The 22516-nt window shown below is 41.5% G+C and overlaps 1 protein-coding gene across 2 annotated transcripts in view; it reads left to right on the top strand.

Moving 5' to 3' along the window:
* Peak1 (pseudopodium enriched atypical kinase 1) overlaps positions 1-22516 on the top strand; it is a 218971-nt gene that overhangs the window by 167643 nt on the left and 28812 nt on the right. For both annotated transcript variants that reach the window (XM_038322797.1, XM_038322798.1), the window contains one exon: positions 2530-2714. In XM_038322797.1, coding sequence (XP_038178725.1) covers positions 2530-2714 — 185 coding nt within the window. The remainder of the gene's footprint in view (positions 1-2529; positions 2715-22516) is intronic.

The following is a 22516-nucleotide window of genomic DNA, read 5'->3' as shown; positions in this document are numbered from 1 at the left end:
AAACAGTGAGCTCCAAGTTCAGAAAAGCTATAATGGAGAGTAGTAGAAAAAAAACCAGCTGACATCAACCGCTGGCCTCCTTAGACACCTGCACAAGCGAGTGCATGTACACACACCTGTGTGCAGTGTGTAAATAAACTAACCTCAAGAAAGGAAAAGGACCAAGAGGAAGTTCAGAGCTTGTTTGACATTGAATCCAGGACCTAGAGAGTGCTAGAAAATCACTCGCCCACAAGGTATCCTCAGCCCTTTTAAACTTCTTTTCCTCTGAGACAGTCCTGCTCAGTCGCTCCGGCTATCCTTGTAGTCACACTGGAGCCCGGGCAGGCCTTGAATTGCAATCCTTTTGTTCTAGTCTCAGAAATAAATTAGATTACAGACCTGCACCACCAAACAGAGGGGGGCAGCCAGTCCCAGGGCTTTCCTCTACCTCCCCAGTGCGGGGATTACAGGCACATGCCACCTGTATCCAGCTTTTCATGAGTTCTGGGGATCTGAATGCACGGCCTTTTCTTGCACATAGTCTCTCCAGCCCCTAAGCTTCTGTAAGGGATTTTTATTTGTGTGTCATTAGAACATACATCAACTGCAGACAAGGGAATAATCTGAAGGAATATCATCCTACCGTTCTTTATTATGAAAATTACACATGTGTCGCTATAGCAATATGAGACTTGAAATTTGCTGTCTACACAGCTTCAGAAATGCTCTTTCCAAGCCAGCAGAGCCAGGGGTCCCTCTTTATATCAGCAGTGTGCAGTGAACTGGAAGTTCCATTATGGACTGTAGCTCCTGGGGACAGGAGAGCTGGGGACGAATTTCTCCTGCAGCAGTCAGCAGGGCAGTCTGTGTAAAAATGCTGCCTCTCCTCAATGGGCTGACTGCCTTAGTCATCAATGCAGAAACAAGGCCTTCCACACAAAACTGGTTACTCGTGACATGGATAGCATGAGGAGGCAGTAACAAGGGAGCTCAGCTTCCACGGCTCAGTAAAGACAAAGTGAAGTGCGAAGACAAGACACTCTCAGGCACCGCTTCACGTCAGGCCTGGATATTACCGAGTAGTTATGCACATACTTAAAGAGAAAGAAAATATTCTCTGCTAGGCGGAAGTTAATAGAAACGACTTCTGATTTCAAGGCAGCACATATAAAATGTCTAGAAAAAATATCCCTCCTTCGAGAGGAAAAGTGTTAACGCTTCCACATTGTGCTTCTGCAGTCAGGTTATTAGTTCCCTAGACGGACAGCCAGTATGGTCAGTCAATGAGCTCCAGGCTCAGCGAGAAACTCCGTCTCAAGAAGGAAGGGAAGTAATTGAGGACCCTCGGTGGCATCCTCTTTTCCAAACACACCCATACATGTAGCACTCCCCTCAAAAGTTCCTATCCTATTTCCCTTGCCCATAAAGACATCAGGGAGGATGTGGTGAAGGGATGATAGTCTCAGAGCGCTTCTCAGACCCTGAGGCCTTCAGAGACGTCTAATCTAAGTGTATCTCATTGGCCGCCAACGTGCCAGCTCAGCCAGTTTCTACTCCAGCAATTAGTGACCATCTGATCCCCTTGGACTTCATGGCCACAGAACTGACATAGTTTAGGTGGGGTGTGGGTGGGGAGAGGGAAGGGTTAGCCAAAAGTAAGTGAGCTGGCAGTGTTGAAAAGAAAATGACTAGTCTTTTACTGATTTGTGACCAGCAGTATGCTTCAGAATCATTTTCGTTAATGAGACTTAAGCTTTCTTCTCCATTTGACTCCTGCACCCATGGAGATGAGAACTCATGCTTTTGTCTGCCTGGCGTTAACTTACCAAAAACAGTTACATCCTTACCTGCATGGTATAACCGCAATTTTATTCCTAATTCTTTCTACATAGCTCAGTAAATACTTTAACGTAGCAAATACTATGTAGTAAAGTAAATAAACTGTGGTGTTTGCTATAGTAGTAGAGTACTATTAAGTAATATAATAAATATAGTAAATATAGCAGCTGATTTACTGAATTCCTGAGTGTTTTTCTCTTTAACCAGTTAAGGATTCTTATTACTATTGTTACCTCTTAAAATAGATTTAGTATTTATTTAGACTTTCATGTATGAAAGTCTGAGACTTTTCATTTAAGAAAGTCTCAGACTTCCATTTAATTGTTCTATTCCTTGCCTATTAATTCTCCAGCTCTATTTGAGGGTACCCTACCTCCACTAGAATATGAATCAAGGTCAAACATCAAAATACTTGGTCTCTGCTCAGCAAGCTGATGACCCACTGTTATGGTTGTAGGGCTGTTTATTCATATCAATGGGAAATGCGTCTTCCATAAATCTCATTTTTAACTTTCTTATTTATTATTTTTTCTAGTTAGCTTTAGTTATCCTGGAACTAGCTCTGACCTAGAACTCACAGTGACCTACCTGACTCTACCTCCCAAGTGCTGGGATTAAAGGCATGTGCCACCATCCCTTATCCTATAAATGTAAATTTTAACGGAACTTTTGAACTCTAATTTGATGAGCTGTCTGATTTTGTTTCAGTCGCGTGACCCATGAAGTGGCAGAGGAGTTTTCTCCTCAGGATCCAAAAACTCCTGCTGTAAAGCAAGATGGCACTTCCGTCACACCAGCATCGCCCCCGCCTGACCTGGAAAGGGAAGAAGAAAAAGATGGCACTGCGGATCCTATAGATCTGAACTCCCGCTGTGCAACATACAGCAACCTAGGTGAGCGGAAACAGTGTATAGACAGTACTTGTCCCTGCCTTCCTGTGTGCTGGCTACATGTTATATTTCCCCGGAGGATCAAAACTTGTACCATTGGCGCTATAAATTTACATTTACTTCAAAAAATAATATTCGAGTTTTCACGAGACTTACTTTAAATGCCTGCTACCATGAGCCATGTGCCAAAGATGCTGATGTGGGCCCTGCCTTGAAGAGAAAGAAAGGGACTTGAATTCAGTATAATATGATAAATACAATTGTGGAAACACGCATGGAATGTTCCTGGAGTTACACAAAGAAGGGTGTCAAAAGAAATCATTCCTGAGCTGACTTAACGTGTCAGAGGGAAGAAAGAATGTTCCGAGCAGGCAATAAGTGAATAAAGCTGTGGAAATACAGAATGGCCTGGTGCCACAGCCATGCGGAGTCCGGCAATGTGGAGCATTAGGCGCGAGGTGTTTCAGGTTAAAATCTCAGACCTTTTGTTATATGTGATGGCGACCCATCCAAGGGCTTCAAGAAGACAGATGGCATTCGTGATTTAAAATGAGTACACATAGGCTGTAGTATTTGGGAACAGGTACTCTAACTGCAGGACGACCTAAGAGGAGGAGAAAAGGAGCTCAGTTAAGATAGGGAGCGAGGACAGTGGACACATGGGGCGGGGGTGTTTTAGGTAGGATAAGGTGAAGAACAGAATCTCTGACTAGAAGTATGAGTGCTGCCATTGGAGGTGTTGGCAGAGGCTGAGATGTGCAGCAGGCCTACTGTAGTGGAGAGTGTGCAACGGGGGTCACGCAGAATTGCTTCAGAATTGTTACAAAACTTCCTCAGTTCTCTTTCCTCGCGGTCTTTCTGGAATTCCCAGTGACTTCTGAATTTTCCCCCTCCCTTGAGTTTCTTTCCTTCTGAAAAGGAAAGCCTGGAGCAGAATAAGTTTTCTAGGGTTCTGTTTTTGTTTTCGTGCCTATGTCCTGCGGATAAGAAGAGGTGAGCAGATGAACCGTCTGCGGTGCAGTGTGCCCGCGGGGTTCTAACGGACCGCTCACCCTGGTTGGAAACCACTGGAGTTTGTCTCCCAAGGACCTTGTTTCTCATCCCTCTTCCTTTTCCTCCATTGTGTTGTTTTAAGGGAAAAGGATACCAGCATCAGCTAGTATACTTGAAAATTGAAAATGATAGGTTTCTTAATTAACAAGTCCAAAAGCTTGAAGCAATACCATAGGAGAAATGCTCTCATCTCCTCTTGGGAGACTCAGTCAGAACAGCCCTCAAGTAGCTGAAAGTATATTCTACACGGAAAAGACTTCTAACTTCAGTTCCAGTAGATATTATTGTTGAGTGGCTTTTTAGACTTTTCTCATTCTTTTACATTTCAGGAGTACATATTAAGATGAAGTTTTTACTTACTTTGAGCTCTAAAATAGCATATCAGGAATTACATATTGAAGATATTTTTGCTATTCCAAAATTTCTCTTATGACAGCCTCAGTATACTGTATCACAGTTTTTAGGAATTGATAGCATACAGCATCACTTCTTAAAGTTTTCCATTACCAACTGGGTGTGGTAGCTTACACCCATAATCCAGCACTTGCGGGCCTCAGCCAGGAGAACTGTGACTTTGAGACTAACCTGGGCTTTATAAGACTGTCTCAAAAAGAGAAAGAAAGAGTGAGGCATGGTGGCACATGCCTTAATCTCAGCACTTGGTAAGTAGAGGTAGAAAGATCAGGACTTCAGTATCATCCTCACCTACAGGGTAGAGTAAGCTTGAGGCCAGGCTGCTCTACATGAGACCCTACCACAGAAACAACAACAACAACAACAAAATCTCATTTTTAAAAATATTTTTATTTTATTTGCATTGCTATTTTGTCTACATTCATGCCTATGTAAGGGTGTCAGATCCCCTGGAACTATAGTTACAAATAGTTTTGAACTGCCATGTGGGTGTTGGGAATTGAATCCAGGTCCCCAAGAACAGCCAGTGCTTTTAACCAATGAGCCACTATCCCTCCAGCCCCTTTATTTAAAACATACACACACACACACACACACACACACCAACTTTAAGTTTTATTATTTTCCCCCATTGTTAGATGAGGAAAGGAAGGAAGGGGAGGTTGGACCAAGTTAGAGCCCAGAGAGCCGTAGGTACTCATGACTCTAATACCCTCAGTCATTAAATTCTTGTAAAGCACTGGAGGGCTGGGACTTCAGTTGGGTTTGTTTGTTTTCTTTTCGTTTCTTTTCTTTCTTTCTTTTTTTAAGCAGGATTTCTCTGTGTAGCCCTGGCTGTCCTGGAATTCGCTCTGTAGACCAAGCTGACCCAAACTCAGAGGTCTACCTGCCTCTGCCACCTACGATTAAAGGTGTGAGGCACTACTCACTGCCTGGCAAGGTTGGGACATTTGAGTCATCAACTTTCAGATGCAAAATTTAAGACTTTAAAAAATTACAGTTGCGGGGGCTGAAGAGATGGCTCAGCGGTTAAGAACATTGCCTGCTCTTCCAAAGGTCCTGAGTTCAATTCCCAGCAACCACATGGTGTCTCACAACCATCTGTAGTGAGGTCTGGTGCCCTCTTCTGGCCTGCAGGCATACACACAGACAGAACACTGTATACATAATAAATAAATATTTTTTTAAAAATTACAGTTGCCTAGACTCTAAAAATTCAAGATGTCCTCTGAGAAAGATTGCTTTCCGTTGAGTTTAGCTCAGTGGCCGAGCTCTTGCCTGGAATCATAAGGCCCTGGTTCAGTGTCCAGCACTAGGAGGAGGAGGAAAACGGATGAATTTCTTTCCTTTGTCATAAGGATATGATGTCTATGTTATCCAGTCTTCCTTTGGGATTTTTGTTGTTCTTATTTTTATTTAGAGAAAGAAAAGAAAAAAGCTTGCAAGTAAAAAACATTGCACACCAAAACTAAGCAGACCCAACTCCGATCATCGCATTGGACTTAGCACGGTCACCAGTCACTCTGAAGCCGTTGAGCTTCTGGTGGGTTTTCGACTTTAACTGTCAAGTACCCTTATCAAGTGCTGAAAAGTGAAAAATCCAAAACCAAGTTAGAACTAGAAAAATAACTAGCTTCCACCCTTCTTTAAGTGCTTATGTGACTGTGCTTGTCTTTGTGTGGTTTGTGTGGTTTGATACGTGCTTACTTTTTCTGCCTTGGAAGAATAATAGTTAAGGTTGGTTCAGTCAGTTCTAGAAGCTGAGGATTTGGGTTTCTTGCTCTTTCCCTGGTGTAACAAGTGTGTCGGTGGCATTTGGAGCTCTTTTTGTTTTTAAAGACATTCAGCAAATCATCTCCTTGCAGTTTTAAACTTCCCCTGTGGGTAATTTTTTGTGATTTAAAGCTCCAGTAACTTTTTTATTTTTAATGGTACCGTTGAGCTGGACGTGGTGACCCACACCTGTAATCCTGGCACTTGGGGAATAGACAGGAGATCAGTAATTCAAGGCCAGTCTGGGAAACATGGGACCATATCTTACAAACAAATCCGGGAAGGGGAGCAGGGAAGATAGCTAAGTGGGCAAGAGCACTGGCTGTGCTAACGTTGACCCTAGTTTAAATCCCCAGTGCCCACATAAGAAACAAGTTGGGCCACACATGCCTGTCGCCCCAGGTCGTTTTTTAGAAAAACAATCTTTTCTCATTTTACATACCAATCCCAGTTCCCACTCCCTCCCCTCTTCCCGCTCCCCTCATCTTCCCTGCACCCCCACCCCTCTTTAACTCCTAAGAAAGGGTAAGGCTTCCCACAGGGAGTCAACAAAGTCTGACACTTTGAGGCAGGACGAAGGCCCTCCCCACTATATCTAGGCTGAGCAAGGTATCCCTCCAACGAGAATGGGCTTCAAAAAAGCCAGTTCAGGCACTAGAGATAAGTCCTGGTCCACTGTCAGTGGCCCCACAGACTGCCTAGCCTCACAATTTTCACCCACATTCAGAGGGCCTAGTTTCATCCTAGTTTCCACTACTAGCCCAAGTCAGGTGTTTCTGTGGGTGTCCCCATCATGGTCTTGACCCCTTTGCTCGTATTATTGCTCCTCCCTCTCTTTGACTGAACTCTGGGTGCTCGGTCCAGTGCTTAGCTGTATATCTCTGCATCTGCCTCCATCAGTTGCTGGATGAAGATTCCATGATGTCAATTAAGATATTCATCAATCTGATTACAGGGGAAGGCCAATTCAGGCACCCTCTCCACTATTGCTTAGGGTCTTAGCTGGGGTCATCCTTGTGGATTCCTGGGGATTTCTCTAGTGCCAGGTTTTTTGCTAGCTCCATAATGGCTCCCTTTATGATATCTCTTTGCTTGTTCTTCCTCTCTGCCCTTCCAGTTCCCTCGTGTTCTCCTCCTCTCTCCCTCCCCTGTTCCTCCTCCCCTTCCACCACCAACCCCTGACACTTCCAATTTTTCTTGGAGATCTTGTCTATTTCCCTAGGGAGATCCATGTATGTCTCTGTTAGGGTTCTTGTTACCTAGCTTCTCTGGGGTCATGACCTATAGGCTCCTTATCCTTTGCTTTATGTCTAATCTCTACTTAGGAGTGAGTACATACTGTGTTTGTCTTTCTGCATCTGGGATACTTCACTCAAGATGTCTTTTTTCTAGTTCCAACCATTTGCAAGCAAATTTCAAGATGTCATTGTTTTTTTTACTGCTGAGTAGTACTGCATTGTGTAAATGTACCATATTTTCTTTATCCATTCTTTGGTTGAGGGACATCTAGGTTGTTTCCAGGTTCTGGCTATTATGAATAATGCTGCTATGAACACAGTTGAGCAAATGTCCTTGTGGTATGAGTGTGCATCCTTTGGGTATATGCCCAAAAGTGATATTGCTGGGTCTTGAGATGGATTGAGTCCCAATTTTCTGAAAAAATGCCATACTGATTTCCAAGTACAAGTTTGCACTCAACTCAAAAAATCAGTAGCCCTCCTATATACCAATGCTAAGAGGGCTGAGAAAGACCTCAGAGAAATATCACTCTTTAAAATAACCACAAATAACATAAAATATCTGGGGTAACACTAACCAAAGACCTGTATGGCAAGATGGAAAATGGAAAGTTCTCCCATGCTCTTGGATAGGTAGGATCAACATAATAAAAATGTCAATCTTACCAAAAGCAATGTACAGATTCAATGCATTGCCCATCGAAATCCCAACACAATTCTTCACAGACCTCGAAAGTAGCCCCAGTTCTATTGGGATAGGGACAGGAAGCTTGCTGGAGCTTGCTGGCTATCAGCGTCGCCCCAGGTTTGTGAGATACCCTGTCTCAGGAATAAAGTAGCACGTCACTCTGCATGGTGATCACATGGATCTCAGGATGAGCTGGCCTTCACCAGTGGATTTGACGGCATGTCTGCACACAAAACTATTTCCCAAAAAAGTAACAGAATTCCTATTTTTATTAAACCTTAGACATTTTCCTGTTTCTTGTGTCTTGAAATGTCTTGAAGAAGGATAACTGGTTGTCTTTTATGTGGGCGTGTCTGACTATTATCTTGCTAGTATCAGAAGTGTGTAAGAAGTTCTATTCTGTTGAAACCCAGCTGATAACTTTAGGTCTTCTTTGTTCACTTTGTAACTAAGTACTCTATATATTGCTTTTTTAAATGCTCAATCAAGTCTTCCTTTACTCCACATATTTTTTGGCTGCTCCTCTTTCTGTATCCCTACAGCCTAGCACATTATCTAAAACACACAGGAAGGGCTAAGAATGTGTTTGAATAAATGAGCTAAAAATGACTGCGGTGTTTGACTTTTGAAGATTCCTAGATGAAAGAAGTCTGACTGTTCACAAGAAAGTTCATGTAAGAGATTTTCAAGTCATAGTTTATATGCTCTATTAATCTGGTTTGTTTCTTTCTACTATTGGACTTGCATAAGTTTCCTAACTAAGGAGCTATATGAATTTTGCCTTCTTTTCCTAAGGATCTCCATAAGAACCTATCCACATTACTCATCTTAGTCACATAGAGCAAATCCTTAAAGCTGAACCCTTCAAACATCAACACAAAACATCTAAAAGCATTCTGCCTGCAGTACATTGCTGTCAGTGTTAAAAGTAAGGGTAGCTAACCATAAAAGAATGGCATTCTTTATATTGCTGGTCTTGATGTTGTGGTTATAGTGTGTGCCATTCAAAATGCCAGCTCCTAAGGCATTCTGAAGAGTACCTTCAATGCATATTTACTCGGTAAAGTTATTGAGCAGGTATCATCCCATACACTATAGTGTTAATTATTTGAACCAAAGATTAAAGTATTGCAGTTAAGGACTGATTTATCAGATTAAGGCACTTGCCACCAAACCAGACAACCTGAGTTAAATCCCTGGATCTGCCATGGTGGAAGGAGAGAACCAGCTATCCAAAGTTGTCATCTGAGCCCCAAACTTGTGCATATGTGTGTGCGCATGCTCACAACAAATAAATAAATTAATTAATGAATGAATAAATGCAATAAACTATTTTTTAAAAGAATTGCAGTTAAGATTATCTGGAACTAAAAAAAAGCTGAAGTTGACAGTTTTGAACATTTGTTTGAGCATTTGTTATATCCCTTTGTAATTATTTCTATTAAAAGAAATCATGTATTTTTGTTCCTAAGTTACTTGCATTCATATTTTAAAATAGTTTACCATATCTGAGAATTAGTTAAAAAGAGTACAGCATTCAAATTATGTAGATAACTTACCCCTAAATAAATGACCTGTGGCTTGAGGAAGGTTTTCTGCGGAGGCCGTGTGAACAGTGGGCTGTCAGCTGCTCCGCTGCTGGCATTCTTTAAAGCTGTCTGTCTATTTGAGGATGCATGCAAGTGGCTGGAGCTCAGCCAGGTTTACTGTTCTACATGAAGTTGTTGTACCCCGTGGCTTGCCAGTTGTTGCTTACGTTTTGCTGTGCTTGGCAGATGAGGTCCTTTCCTCCTGACTCGGAAGCCTGCTGCTTGGGAACAGCGCTGGCCTCGACCAACGCAAGGCTCTATTCATTTGTCAAAGCTGGTGAACAGTGCTGGTGTTCTGTAACGTGCAGTGTGTATTTCCGTGTTTGGACATGACTGTCTCTTTGTTCTTTTCTCTTCCCATTCTCATGTATATTACCTACCTTGATATGGGGGATAGATTAGAAATGAAAACTGAAAATATACTTTAAATAGGGAGATATGTTCTTTTTTTGCACTTCTTTTTTTTTGATTTTTATTGAGCTCTACATTTTTCTCTGCTCCCCTCCCTGCCTTTCCTCTCCCCTTCAACCCTGAGATATGGTCTCTTAATTGGGACTTTAATCCTACCGGTTAGCAATCAGCTGTTTAATACCAGCTGGCTCTAGTTCCAGGTAAAGTGCTGGGAACACTAGCATAGCCTTCAGAGACCTGCTCTTTTGGAGAGAAAGACATGAGGCTTCCCTCCTTCACGTCCTAACTACTGTGTACTGAGAGGTTTGTGAAAGTGTCTTTTGAGAGGGCACAAACACTACAGCTTTTACTAAGAGAGCCACTGTAGGCTGTTCAGAAGACGCACACTCATCCCTGGAGCTGTGTGTGGGATAACTGGAGGCAGAGAGATGGGTCAGGAAACCATGACTTCCTATCTTGTTAGAGGAGCGACTTGTGGCCAAAGGGCAACTCCTATTTAAATGTGTCATTATTTAGGGCCCTATGGTGTTAACGCTACCAGTTCACAAGCAAACATTTATTGTGGTTTGCTTTTAATGTGTATTTCATATTTCTATCACTATAATGATGTAATTACTATTTTAAGTTTTTGTTATGCAATCTTTTAAAATATTTAGAGATACCTTATTTCTTGTGTACCTATATCAATCTTGTAAATTATAAGAACCTTATATCAATCATTTTTATGCCTAGTGAATTAGTTTCCCTTTCTGTTGGGTTTTCATCATTTGCTTTGCAGACATGACATGACACAGGACTTTCTTTATCTGCCCGTCTGAAGGCACACTTAGGTAGGGAGGTTTTACTGCTGGAGTGTAGAGAGGCTGGAGAAGAAGAAAGGAAGGTTTGAGTTTGGTTTAGTCAAACATTGTCCAGAGGACCGTTTTAGCTATAGCAAGGCAAGATTTAGAATCGATCTTTTTTTTTACCCCTTCCATTTAGAAAGCTGGTATGCCGCAAAAATGTAGAGTATGTGGTGTTCTGTCTGCTGCTGAAAACTGAGCTTTGGTGTCTGGGTCCTGGAGACTTCACAGGAATGTACAGGATTAAACATTTAAAATAAAAGCAACTAAGATATCAAACTTTGAGGACATTGACCTAAATGATTGGAATTTGCCCCCCCCACCCTTTGTGAGAGGAAATAAAGCACAAAAACATGAAGCGCTTTGAGATAGAAGATAGCTTGACCTACTTGCGGGGACTGTGGAATGCTCCTGGTTTCATTTAGAGTGGCTGAGTTCCTGATTCTCTTTTGAAAATCCCCATATCGCCCATGAGATCCTGTGCTGCTATTGGAGGAGAGAGGCCTGGAACTATTTTATATCCTACCACTTTGGCTGTCTCCATTTGGGATAAATGATCAGTTCTGTTGGTTTTCTGCCCTTCAATTCAGCAGCCATTTACTGTGCAGATTCTGTTTGTCTTATGCCACACAAGATTCAGAAAGGATGTATTAAAACACTGACAACGATGTAATAGAGCTCAGAGAATACAGGAGGGAGTGATGGCTTTGCTTCCATTCTGAGGTAGAGAGCAGAGAGTAGGAAGGTGTCAGTTGAAAGTTTGAGCTGGGCCGAAGACAGAATACTTTTTTTTGCTAAGGCAAAGATATAAAAATAGGGGTTCTAGAATGGCTCAATGGTTTAAAATATGTATTGTTCTTACAGAGGACCTGAGTTCAGTTTCCAGCACCACATCAGGTGACTCACAACCACCTGTAATTTCTGCTCCAAGAGGGATCTGATGTCTCTGACCTCTGCAGACACTACGCTCACGTACACACACCATATAATTAAAAATAAATATTAGAGAGAGGGGGGAAACCTCTTAAGAGAACAGAAAAAATGCAGCAGTTAAGAACATTGCTGCTCTCAGAGAACCTAGGTTTGGTCTCCAACAAACATGGCAGTTCACAGTCATCTGCAACTCCAGCTCTAAGGTACAATAACAGGAGTAATTCATGTTGAAGAGTAGCTGAGAAATAGTGATAGATAAGACAAAGAACCTTGACCAGCTTGTAGGAAGTCTGAACTTTATTCTGAAAGTAGCACCAAACTGCCCACTCAGCCCTCTTCCACCTCTCGAATAAGCACTAAAGAACTGTATGCACCTTGCCTTACTTCCCTAATCCTCAGATAATCTTTAGAGGAAAAAAAACAGGTACTTCTGGAACTCTCAGCGCTACTCATATCATCAGTTATTGCTGGTTTTCCTTATTTGGAGAGATGGGTAGAAAATGACAGCCCATAAAACCTTTCCTAGGACTTACATAAAAATTGAGTGATGTTTCCTATCTGCATCTATCTCTCTACTGACCTAGCCACTCATTCTTAGCCAGATTCTTGCTTAGACCCATATGTAAAAATAAGACATAGTCCTTGCCACTAGTGTGCAACCCAGTAGGGATTTCAGACTGTGACTTGAGAGGAATAATATGTATGTATGTATGTATGTATGTATGTATGTATGTATGTATGTATGTGTGTGTATGTATTTATATGTATATATGCTTAGAGAAAAACATACACAAGGGTCAGTGATTTTGGGAGGGGGTAGTAGACTTAAACACTCCCTAGAGGCGGAGTGTTTAAAGATGGGCGAGGAGATGTAACTCAGCAGCAGAGTATCTTAGCACGTATGAGACCCTGGGTTTGTGCTCCAACACGAGAGAGAGGAACAAGTAACCCAGTATGGGAGAAGTGGGAAGCTTCTTTCAATTGTAAAGCTGTGCCACATCTTGTTTGCCCATTCAGTAGGTGGTAGGCATTTGCATTGTTTCCACTTTGGGGCTGTTAGGAATAATACAGTATAAGCACATGTTCTGGTCTCTGTGTCGACATGTTTATTTCCAGTGGCTATCCCTGTAGGAGCGCACGTGCTGGCTCATGTGAAGACTCTGTTTTACTCTTTGAGAAACTCCCAGGCTGCTCTCCAGAGTAGCTATTCTCTCTTGGATGCCTACTAGCAACGTATGATCATCCAAATTCCTCCACATCCCACCATGACTGACCTGTGAATTTTATGACTGTCGTTTTTATTATAACGATCCTAGTAGTTATGAAGTATAAGGGTTTTATTATATCATTATCTAATGAGTATTGATGTTAGACATTTTTCATGTGTGTATTGGCCATTTGTATATCATCCCTTGCCCATTTTTAAATATTCTTAAAAGAGTTTTTTTTTTAATATATTCTAGATGCAGGTTTCTTCCCAGATATGTAGTTTGGACACATGTTCCCCTACTCTGTGTGTTTTTCTCCTCCCTCCCTTCTTCCTTCTGATCTCCTTCTGATCTCTCTCTTTCTTCTGCCCTTTCTCCCTCCTCTTCCTCAGGTGTCTATCCAAGGTCTTGCTATGTAACAATCTATCCTCAGCCTCCAGAGTACCAGGTTTGCAGGCATGTGTCACCATGCTTGGCATTTTCTTTTTACTTTCTCAAAGATGTACTTTGAAGCATATGTTTTTTTTTTAATTTTCTCTTTTACCACACTGTTTTTGTTATCTTGTTTTATATTAGGTGTTAGAACTAACCATTGCCCAAGAACGCAACCATTTATTTCTATTGTCAAATTTGTCATATTTCTGGAATAAGAATATAGCTCAGTGTTAGAGCATGCTTGAGACCCCGCGTTTGATTCCCAGCAAAGAATAATGTAGAGTTTTATAGTTTTAGCTTTTACATTTAGATCTTTTTATACATTTTAGTTTATCTTTAGTGTGAAACAGGGGTCCAACTTTAATTTTTGGTTTTGTTTTTTTTTTGCATATGTGTATTCACTTGTCACAACCCTGTTTGCATTTTCCTCCATTGAATTGTTTGGACAACTTTTGTCAGTATTAACTGACCCGTTAATATAAAGGTTTCTTTCTGGCCCCTCAAGCCAATTCCATTCTTCTGTATCTTTGCTCTTATACTAGGTACTACACTATCTTACTATAATTTTGTAATAACCTAAGACTATTTTTGACTGTTCCTAAGCCACTTATGTTTTCATCTGAATTCTAGGGTCCCCACATCAGTTCTGCAAGAAATCCAACTGAGATTTTCATAGGGATTGCATTCAATCTGTAGGTCAATTTGGGAAGTATTTCCATCTTAGCAATATTAAAGTCTCTGATCCATGAGCTTAAATAGGCTGCATAAAATTAGTCATTTTAATAATGTGACTGATTTTTAATAACATAACTAATTTCCATTTATGCTGGTACTTTTTAATTTCTTTCAATGCTGTTATATAGTTTTCAGCATACAACTCTTGCTTAATTAAATTTCTCCCTTAATACTTTAGTCTCTTTGTTGCAAATAGGGTTATTTTCTTAATATCAATTTTAGAGTAGTCATTACAATTGATTTTTGTACAGTAATCTTGTATCTTGTAGTCTTACTAAACTGATGTATTCTTTTCTTTTGTTTGTTTACAGCAAGTTCTCATGTAGTTCACACTGGCCTGAAACTTACTGTGTAGCTGAGGATGGCTTTGACTTTTTGTTCCCCCTGACTTCATGTCTCGAGTGCTGAAATTACAAGTATATCCCACAACATTCAGTTCTGTGACATGCTAGGAATTGAACCGAAGGCACCTTGCATGCTAGGCTAGCACTCTACCATCTGAGCCCTGGCATATTACTTCTGGTAGATATTCATATGATTCCTTGGGCTTCTCAAAATACAAGATTATATCATCTATACATAGAATATTTTACTTCTTTCCAATCAGGATGCTTTTATTTGTTACTGTTTCCAGAGTTCCATGGCTGGTGCTCAAGTAGAAGGCAGAATAAAGATGGTAATGATAGAAGCCTTGTTTTCCTGACATTAGAAGGGGAGCATCTAGTCTCTTATCATCAATTATGATGTTAGCTCTTGGTTTGAAAGAAGCTATCAAGCTGAGATTGTTCCCTTCTGTCCCAAATTTGTTGGATGTTGTCATGGAAAGGCACTAGATTTTACCAGATACATTTTCTACAAATATGAGATCATGTGAGGTTGTTTTTTCTTTTGTATTTGGTTAGCATAATATACTAATTAATTTTCAGACGTTAAAAACCAACCTTGCATTCTTGAATAAACTCAAAATTCTATGGCGTTTATAATGTTTAAAGTGTTGCCAGGTTCTATTGCTAATGTCTTACTTTTTTTCACTTTATTCATAAGTAATAGTAATCTTTAGTTTTCTTGGATGTCTTTGATTTGGTTGTGTAGGTAACATTGTTTCTACAAAATTCAAGGTAGAAAGTGTTCCCTCTTCCCTTCTACTTTTTGGGAGAGATTGGTAGTAATACTTTGGTTTAATTAATATTAAGCATTTGGTAGAATTCATTAGTGAATCCATTTGACCCTGAGTTTTTCTTCATGAGAATTTAATTATTTAGCTAGCTAGCTAGTTAGTTAGTTGTATGCTAATAACGGTCACAAGTAAGGGCTTGTGCATTTCGGGCAAGCACTGCACTAAGCCAAATCCCAGCTGGAAAGTCTTAAAAACCTTTGCTCCCTAGAGCTATATATTCTTTTCTTATTCTCCACTGCCCTTCTTTCTTTTCCTCCCTTTCCGCTCTTTCTCTACCTCCCTATGTGAATCCCCCTCCCTACTCTCTCGTACATTCTCTCTGTATATTTTTGTTTGTGTTTAATGCAACTCCCTTTCTTATAAAAATACTGCTGTGTGCTGTAAGTGGAGAAAGGAGATCCTTCGGTTTGCTGTATATAAGTGGTAGTTCGTAGTTTATTTAACTCCTAGGTATTCTTTTTTTTTTTTTTTTTTTTTTTTTTTTTTTTCATGGTTTATTTTTTTTTATATTTAAAAATTTCCATCTCCTTCCCTCCTCCTCCCCCCTCCCTCCCCTCCTTCTCCCCTTTCTCTCCCCTCCTTCTCCCCCTTCCCTCCCCTCCCCTCCACCCATACCTCCCCTCCCTCCCTCTCAAGGCCAAGGAGCCATCAGGGTTCCCCCACTCTATGCTAAGACCAAGGTCCTCCCAACTCCCCCCAGGTCCAGGAAGGTGATCGACCAAGCTGAGAAGGCTCCCACAGAGCCCGTCCATGAAGAAGAATCAGAGCCCAGAGCCATTGTCCTTTGCTTCTCAGTCAGCCCCCGCTGTTGGCCACACTCAGAGAGACGGGTTTGGTCGCATGATCCATCAGTCCCATTCCAACTGGAGTTGGTGATCTCCCATTAGTTCTGTCCCACCGTCTCCATGAGTGAACGCACCCCTCTCGTTCCTGACTTTCTCCCTCATGTTCTCGCTCCTTCTGCTCCTCATCGGGACCTTGGGAGCTCAGTCCAGTGCTCCAATGTGGGGCTCAGTCACCTTCCCCATCTGTTGCCAGCTGGAGGTTCCCTCACGGTCCTGACTTTCTTTCTCATGTTCTCTCTCCTTCTGCTCCTCATCAGGACCTTGGGAGCTCAGTCCGGTGCTCCAAGGTGGGGCTCTGTCATTTTCTTCATCTATCGTCAGGTGGAGGTTCTATGGTGATATGCAAGAAATTCATCAGTATGGCTATAGGAACTGGCCTTTTCAGGCTCCCTCTCCTCAGCTGCCCAAGGAACTAACTGGGGGCGTCTCCCTGGAAACCTGGGAACCCCTCTAGGGTCAAGTCTCTTGACAGCCCTCAGGTAGCTCCTTAAATTCAGATATATGCTTCCCTGCTCTCATATCCACCCTTCCTATATCCCAAGCACCCCATTCCTCCGAGCTCCCCCCGCTCTCCCCTTCACACTTTTCTCTCCCCATCTTCCCTTGGCCCAGTCTTGCCCAACCCTCAAGTTCCCAATTTTGCCTGGCGATCGTGTCTACTTCCAATATCCAGGAGGATTACTATATCTTTTTTGGGAGTTCACCTTCTTATTATCTTCTCAAGGATCCCAAACTTATAGGCTCGATGTCCTATAATCATGGCTAGAAACCGAATATGAGTGAGTACATCCCATGTTCATCTTTATGGGTCTGGGTTACCTCACTCAGAATAGTGTTTTCTATTTCCATCCATTTGCCTGCAAAATTCAAGATGTCATTGTTTTTTACCGCTGAGTAGTATTCTAGCATGTATATATTCCACAGTTTCTTCATCCATTCTTCCACTGAAGGGCATCTAGGCTGTCTCCAGGATCTGGCTATTACAAATAATGCTGCTATGAACATAGATGAGCATATGCTTTTGTTGTATGATTGGGCATCTCTTGGGTAGATTCCCAATAGTGGAATTGCTGGGTCCTGGGGTAGGTTGATCCCGAATTTCCTGAGAAACCGCCCACACTGCTTTCCAAAGTGGTTGCACAAGTTTGCATTCCCACCAGCAATGGATGAGTGTGCCCCTTACTCCACAACCTCTCCAGCAAAGGTTATTATTGGTGTTTTGGATTTTAGCCAATCTGACAGGTGTGAGATGATATCTCAAAGTTGTTTTGATTTGCATTTCCCTGATAGCTAGGGAGGTTGAGCATGACCTTAAGTGTCTTTTGGCCATTCGAACTTCTTCTGTTGAGAATTCTCTGTTCAGTTCATCGCCCCATTTTTTAATTGGGTTAATTGGCATTTTACCGTCTAGTCTCTTGAGTTCCTTATATATTTTAGAGATCAGACCTTTGTCAGTTGCAGGGTTGGTGAAGATCTTTTCCCAGTCAGTAGGCTGCCTTTGTGTCTTAGTGACAATGTCCTTTGCTTTACAGAAGCTGCTCAACTTCAGGAGGTCCCATTTATTCAATGTTGCCCTTAAAGTCTGTGCAGCTGGGGTTATGCATAGGAAACGGTTCCCTGTGCCCATTTGTTGTAGAGTACTTCCCACTTTCTCCTCTATCAATCTCAATGTGTTCAAATTAATATTGAGGTCTTTAATCCATTTGGACTTGAGTTTTGTGCATGGTGATAGATATGGATCTACTTTCATTCTTCTACAGGTTGACATCCAGTTATGCCAGCACCATTTGTTGAAGATGCCCTCTTTTTTCCATTGTGTACTTTTGGCTCCTTTATCAAAAATCAGGTGTTCATAGGTTTGTGGTTTAAGATCCGGGTCTTCTATACGATTCCATTGGTCAACTTCTCTGTTCTTATGCCAATACCAAGCCGTTTTCAATACTGTAGCTCTGTAATAGAGTTTGAAGTCAGGGATGGTAATGCCTCCAGAAGTACCTTTATTGTATAAGATTTTTTTGGCTATCCTGGGTTTCTTGTTTTTCCATATAAAGTTGATTATTGTCTTCTCAATCTCTGTGAAGAATTTTAATGGGACCTTGATTGGGATTGCATTGAATCTATAGATTGCTTTTGGTAGAATTGCCATTTTTACTATGTTGATCCTCCCAATCCACGAGCAGGGGAGATCCTTCCATTTTCTGGTATCCTCTTCAATTTCTTTCTTCAAAGACTTAAAGTTCTTGTCATATAAATCCTTCACTTCCTTGGTTAGCGATATTCCCAGATATCTTATGCTATTTGTGGCTATTGTGAAAGGTGATACTTCTCTGATTTCCCTCTCTGCTTCCTTATCCTTTGTGTATAGGAGGGCGACTGATTTTTTGGAGTTGATCTTGTATCCTGCCACGTTACTGAAGGAGTTTATCAGCTGTAGGAGTTCTTTGGTGGAGTTTTTGGGGTCGCTTATGTATACTATCATATCATCTGCAAATAATGAAAGTTTAACTTCTTCCTTTCCAAATTGGATCCCCTTGATTCCCTTATGTTGTCTTATTGCTATTGCTAGAACTTCAAGCACTATATTGAAGAGATAAGGAGAGAGTGGACAGCCTTGTTGTGTTCCTGAATTTAGTGGGATAGCCTTGAGTTTCTCTCTGTTTAATTTGATGTTAGCTGTCGGTTTGCTGTAAATAGCTTTTATTATATTTAGGAATGACCCTTGTATCCCTAATCTCTCCAAGACCTTTATCATAAAAGGGTGCTGAATTTTGTCAAATGCTTTTTCAGCATCTAATGAGATGACCATATGGTTTTTTTCCTTCAGTTTGTTTATATGATGGATTACATTAATAGATTTTCGTATGTTGAACCAGCCCTGCATCTCTGGGATGAAGCCTACTTGATCGTAATGGATAATTTTTCTAATGTGTTCTTGGATTCGGTTTGCCAGTATTTTATTGAGAATTTTTGCGTCCATGTTCATGAGTGAGATTGGCCTGTAATTCTCTTTCTTGGTTGAGTCTTTGTGTGGTTTAGGTATCAGGGTAACTGTAGCTTCATTGAAGGAATTTGGCAGTGACTCTTGTGTTTCTATATTATGAAATACCTTAAGGAGTATAGGTATTAGGTCTTCTTGGAAGTTCTGGTAGAATTCCGCATTGAAACCATCTGGTCCTGGGCTCTTTTTGGTAGGGAGGTTTCTGATAACAGTTTCTAATTCTTCGCGACTAACAGGACGATTTAGAGCATTTACCTGGTCCTGGTTTAACTTTGGTATATGGTATTTATCTAAAAAACTGTCCATTTCTTTTACATTTTCCAATTTTGTGGCATACAGGCTTTTGTAGTAAGATCTAATGATTTTCTGAATTTCCTCTGTGTCTGTGGTTATGTCCCCCTTTTCATTTCTGATCTTGTTAATTTGCGTGTTCTCCCTCTGCCGTTTGATTAGATTGGCTAAGGGTTTGTCAATCTTGTTGATTTTCTCCAAGAACCAGCTTCTTGTTTCATTGATTCTTTGGATTGTTTTCTGTGTTTCTATTTTGTTGATTTCTGCCCTCAGTTTGATTATTTCCAGTCTTCTACTTCTCCTAGGTGAGTCTGCTTCTTTTTTTTCCAGAGCTTTCAGGTGTGCTGTTAAGTCACCAATGAGTGCTTTCTCCGTTTTCTTTAAGTGGGCACTTAGTGCTATGAACTTTCCTCTTAGCACTGCTTTCATTGTGTCCCATAGGTTTGAGTATGTTGTGTCTTTGTTTTCATTAAATTCAAGAAAGACTTTAATTTCTTTCTTTATTTCTTCCTTGACCCAGGTGTGGGTCAGTAGTTGACTGCTCAGTTTCCATGAGTTTGTGGGCCTTCTGGGGGTAGCATTGTTGTTGAATTCTAATTTTAATCCATGGTGATCCGATAAGACACAGGTGGTTACTAATATTTTTTTGTAACTGTGGAAGTTTGCTTTGTTACCAAGTATATGGTCAATTTTCGAAAAGGTTCCATGAGCCGCAGAGAAGAAGGTATATTCTTTCCTATTTGGGTGAAATGTTCTATAGATGTCTGTTAAGTCCATTTGGTTCATTACCTCCATTAAGTCTTTCAATTCTCTGTTAGGTTTCTGTCTGATTGACCTGTCCATTGGTGAGAGAGGAGTGTTGAAGTCTCCAACTATTAGTGTGTGTGGTTTGATGGCTGCCTTGAGTTCTAGAAGTGTTTCTTTTACATAAGTGGGAGCTTTTATATTAGGGGCATAGATATTCAGGATTGAGACTTCATTCTGAAGGATTTTTCCTGTTATGAGTATAAAGTGTCCCTTTCCATCTCTTCTGATTGATTTTAGTTTGAAGTCAACTTTGTTGGAAATTAGTATGGCCACACCCGCTTGTTTCTTAGGGCCATTTGCTTGATAAACCTTTTCCCAACCCTTTACTCTGAGTAGGTGCCTGTCTTTGTGGTTGAGGTGTGTTTCTTGTAAACAGCAAAATGTTGGATTCTGTTTTCGTATCCAGTCTCTTAGCCTGTGCCTTTTTATAGGTGAATTGAGTCCATTGATATTAAGTGATATTAATGACCAGTGGTTGTTAACTTCAGTCATTTTTAGTAGTAGAGTTTGTGTGTTTCCCTTCTTCTAGTTGTGCTGGTGAAGGGTCGCTAGATGCCTGAGTTATTGTCGGCGTTGTTGGACTCCTTGGTTTGTGATTTTCCTTCTATTACTTTCTGCAAGGCTGGATTTGTGGCTGCGTATTGTTTAAATCTGTTTTTGTCCTGGAATATCTTGTTTTCTCCATCAATGGTGAATGCAAGCTTTGCTGGGTATAATAGTCTAGGCTTGCATCCATGTTCCCTAAGTGTCTGTAGCACATCTATCCAAGCTCTTCTGGCTTTCATGGTTTCCATTGAGAAATCAGGTGTAATTCTGATAGGTTTCCCTTTATATGTTACTTGACCTTTTTCCTTTGCAGCTCTTAATATCTGTTCTTTATTCTGTATGTTTTGTGTTTTGATTATTATATGGCGTGGGGATGCTTTCTTTTGATCCAGTCTATTTGGTGTTCTGTAGGCTTCTTGTACCTTCATAGGAACATCCTTCTTTAGGTTGGGGAAGTTTTCTTCTATAATTTTGTTGAATATGTTTTCTGGGCCTTTGAGTTGTAATTCTTCTCCTTCTTCTACCCCAATTATTCTTAGGTTTGGTCTTTTCATGGTGTCCCAGATTTCCTGAATGTTTTGTGTTAAGAATTTGTTAGATTTGTTTAGTTCTTTAATCTGTGAGTTTATTTCTTCTATAGTATCTTCAGAGTCCGAGATTCTTTCTTCCATCTCTTGTATTCGGTTGGAAATACTTGTCTCTGAAGTTTCTGTTCGTTTACTCAGAGTTTCCCTTTCCAGTCGTCCCTCAGATTGTGTTTTCTTCAATACCTCCATTTCATTTATCAGGTCTTGTACTGTTTCCCTTACCTGTTTGATTGCTTTTTCTTGTTTTTCTTGTTTTTCTTGGGTATCTTTGAGAGATTTATTTATTTCGTCTACCTTTTTGTTTGTCATCTCCATTTCTTTATGGCAGTTTTTTACCTCCTGTTTAAGGTCCTCTATTATTTTTATAAAGTACTGTTTAATGTCGGTTTCTTCTATATCTTCTGGGGTAGGGTGTTCAATTCTTGTTGTTTCGGGATGTCTGGCTTGTGGTGATGTCATGTTGCCTTTCATGTTGTTGGAGGAGCTCCTGCATTGGCGCCTGCCCATCTCTTCCCCAAAGAATGATGGATCCTTCTGCAGACTGTGAGGTCCCCTTGCAGGCCAAGCAGCTCTCAGACAAAGGCCTACCTTGCTCAGGGCAGTCAAATGAAGGAGGGGACCTCCCACCGGCCTGGGAGCACTCAATTCCAGGTCCCCAGAGCCCAAACAGGCTGAGCCCAAAGAACGATGGATCCTCCTGCAGACTTTCAGGTCCCCTTGCAGGCCAAGCAGCTCTCAGACAAAGGCCTACCTTGCTCCGGGCAGTCAAATGAAGGAGGGGACCTCCCACCGGCCTGGGTTCACTCAATTCCAGGTCCCCAGAGCCCAAACAGGCTGAGCTGTGGGATTTTGTGGCCCCAAAGACGGGAGGATGAGGAAGGGGGAGGGGGGGAGGATTCTGGGTGCAAGCTGGGAAGGGACAGGGAGAGAGAGGCAGTATCCGGGGAGAATAACCCCTGCAGGAAGAGCAGGAAGTGTGCTGGTGGCAGGGAGGGGTTGTGGAGAGTCGGTGGTCCCTCTCCGGGCAGCTGCCGCGGTTCGGGCACTCACTCCTCACTCACCCCAAAGAACGATGGATCCTCCTGCAGATTTTCAGGTCCCCTTGCAGGCCAAGCAGCTCTCGGACAAAGGCCTACCTTGCTCCGGGCAGTCAAATGAAGGAGGGGACCTCCCACCGGCCTGGGTGCACTCAATTCCAGGTCCCCAGAGCCCAAACAGGCTGAGCTGTGGGATTT

The sequence above is a fragment of the Arvicola amphibius genome, chromosome 3 (genome assembly GCF_903992535.2).
Source record: "Arvicola amphibius chromosome 3, mArvAmp1.2, whole genome shotgun sequence".
Classification (NCBI taxonomy): domain Eukaryota; kingdom Metazoa; phylum Chordata; class Mammalia; order Rodentia; family Cricetidae; genus Arvicola; species Arvicola amphibius.
This window is presented reverse-complemented; position numbering and strand designations above follow the sequence as displayed.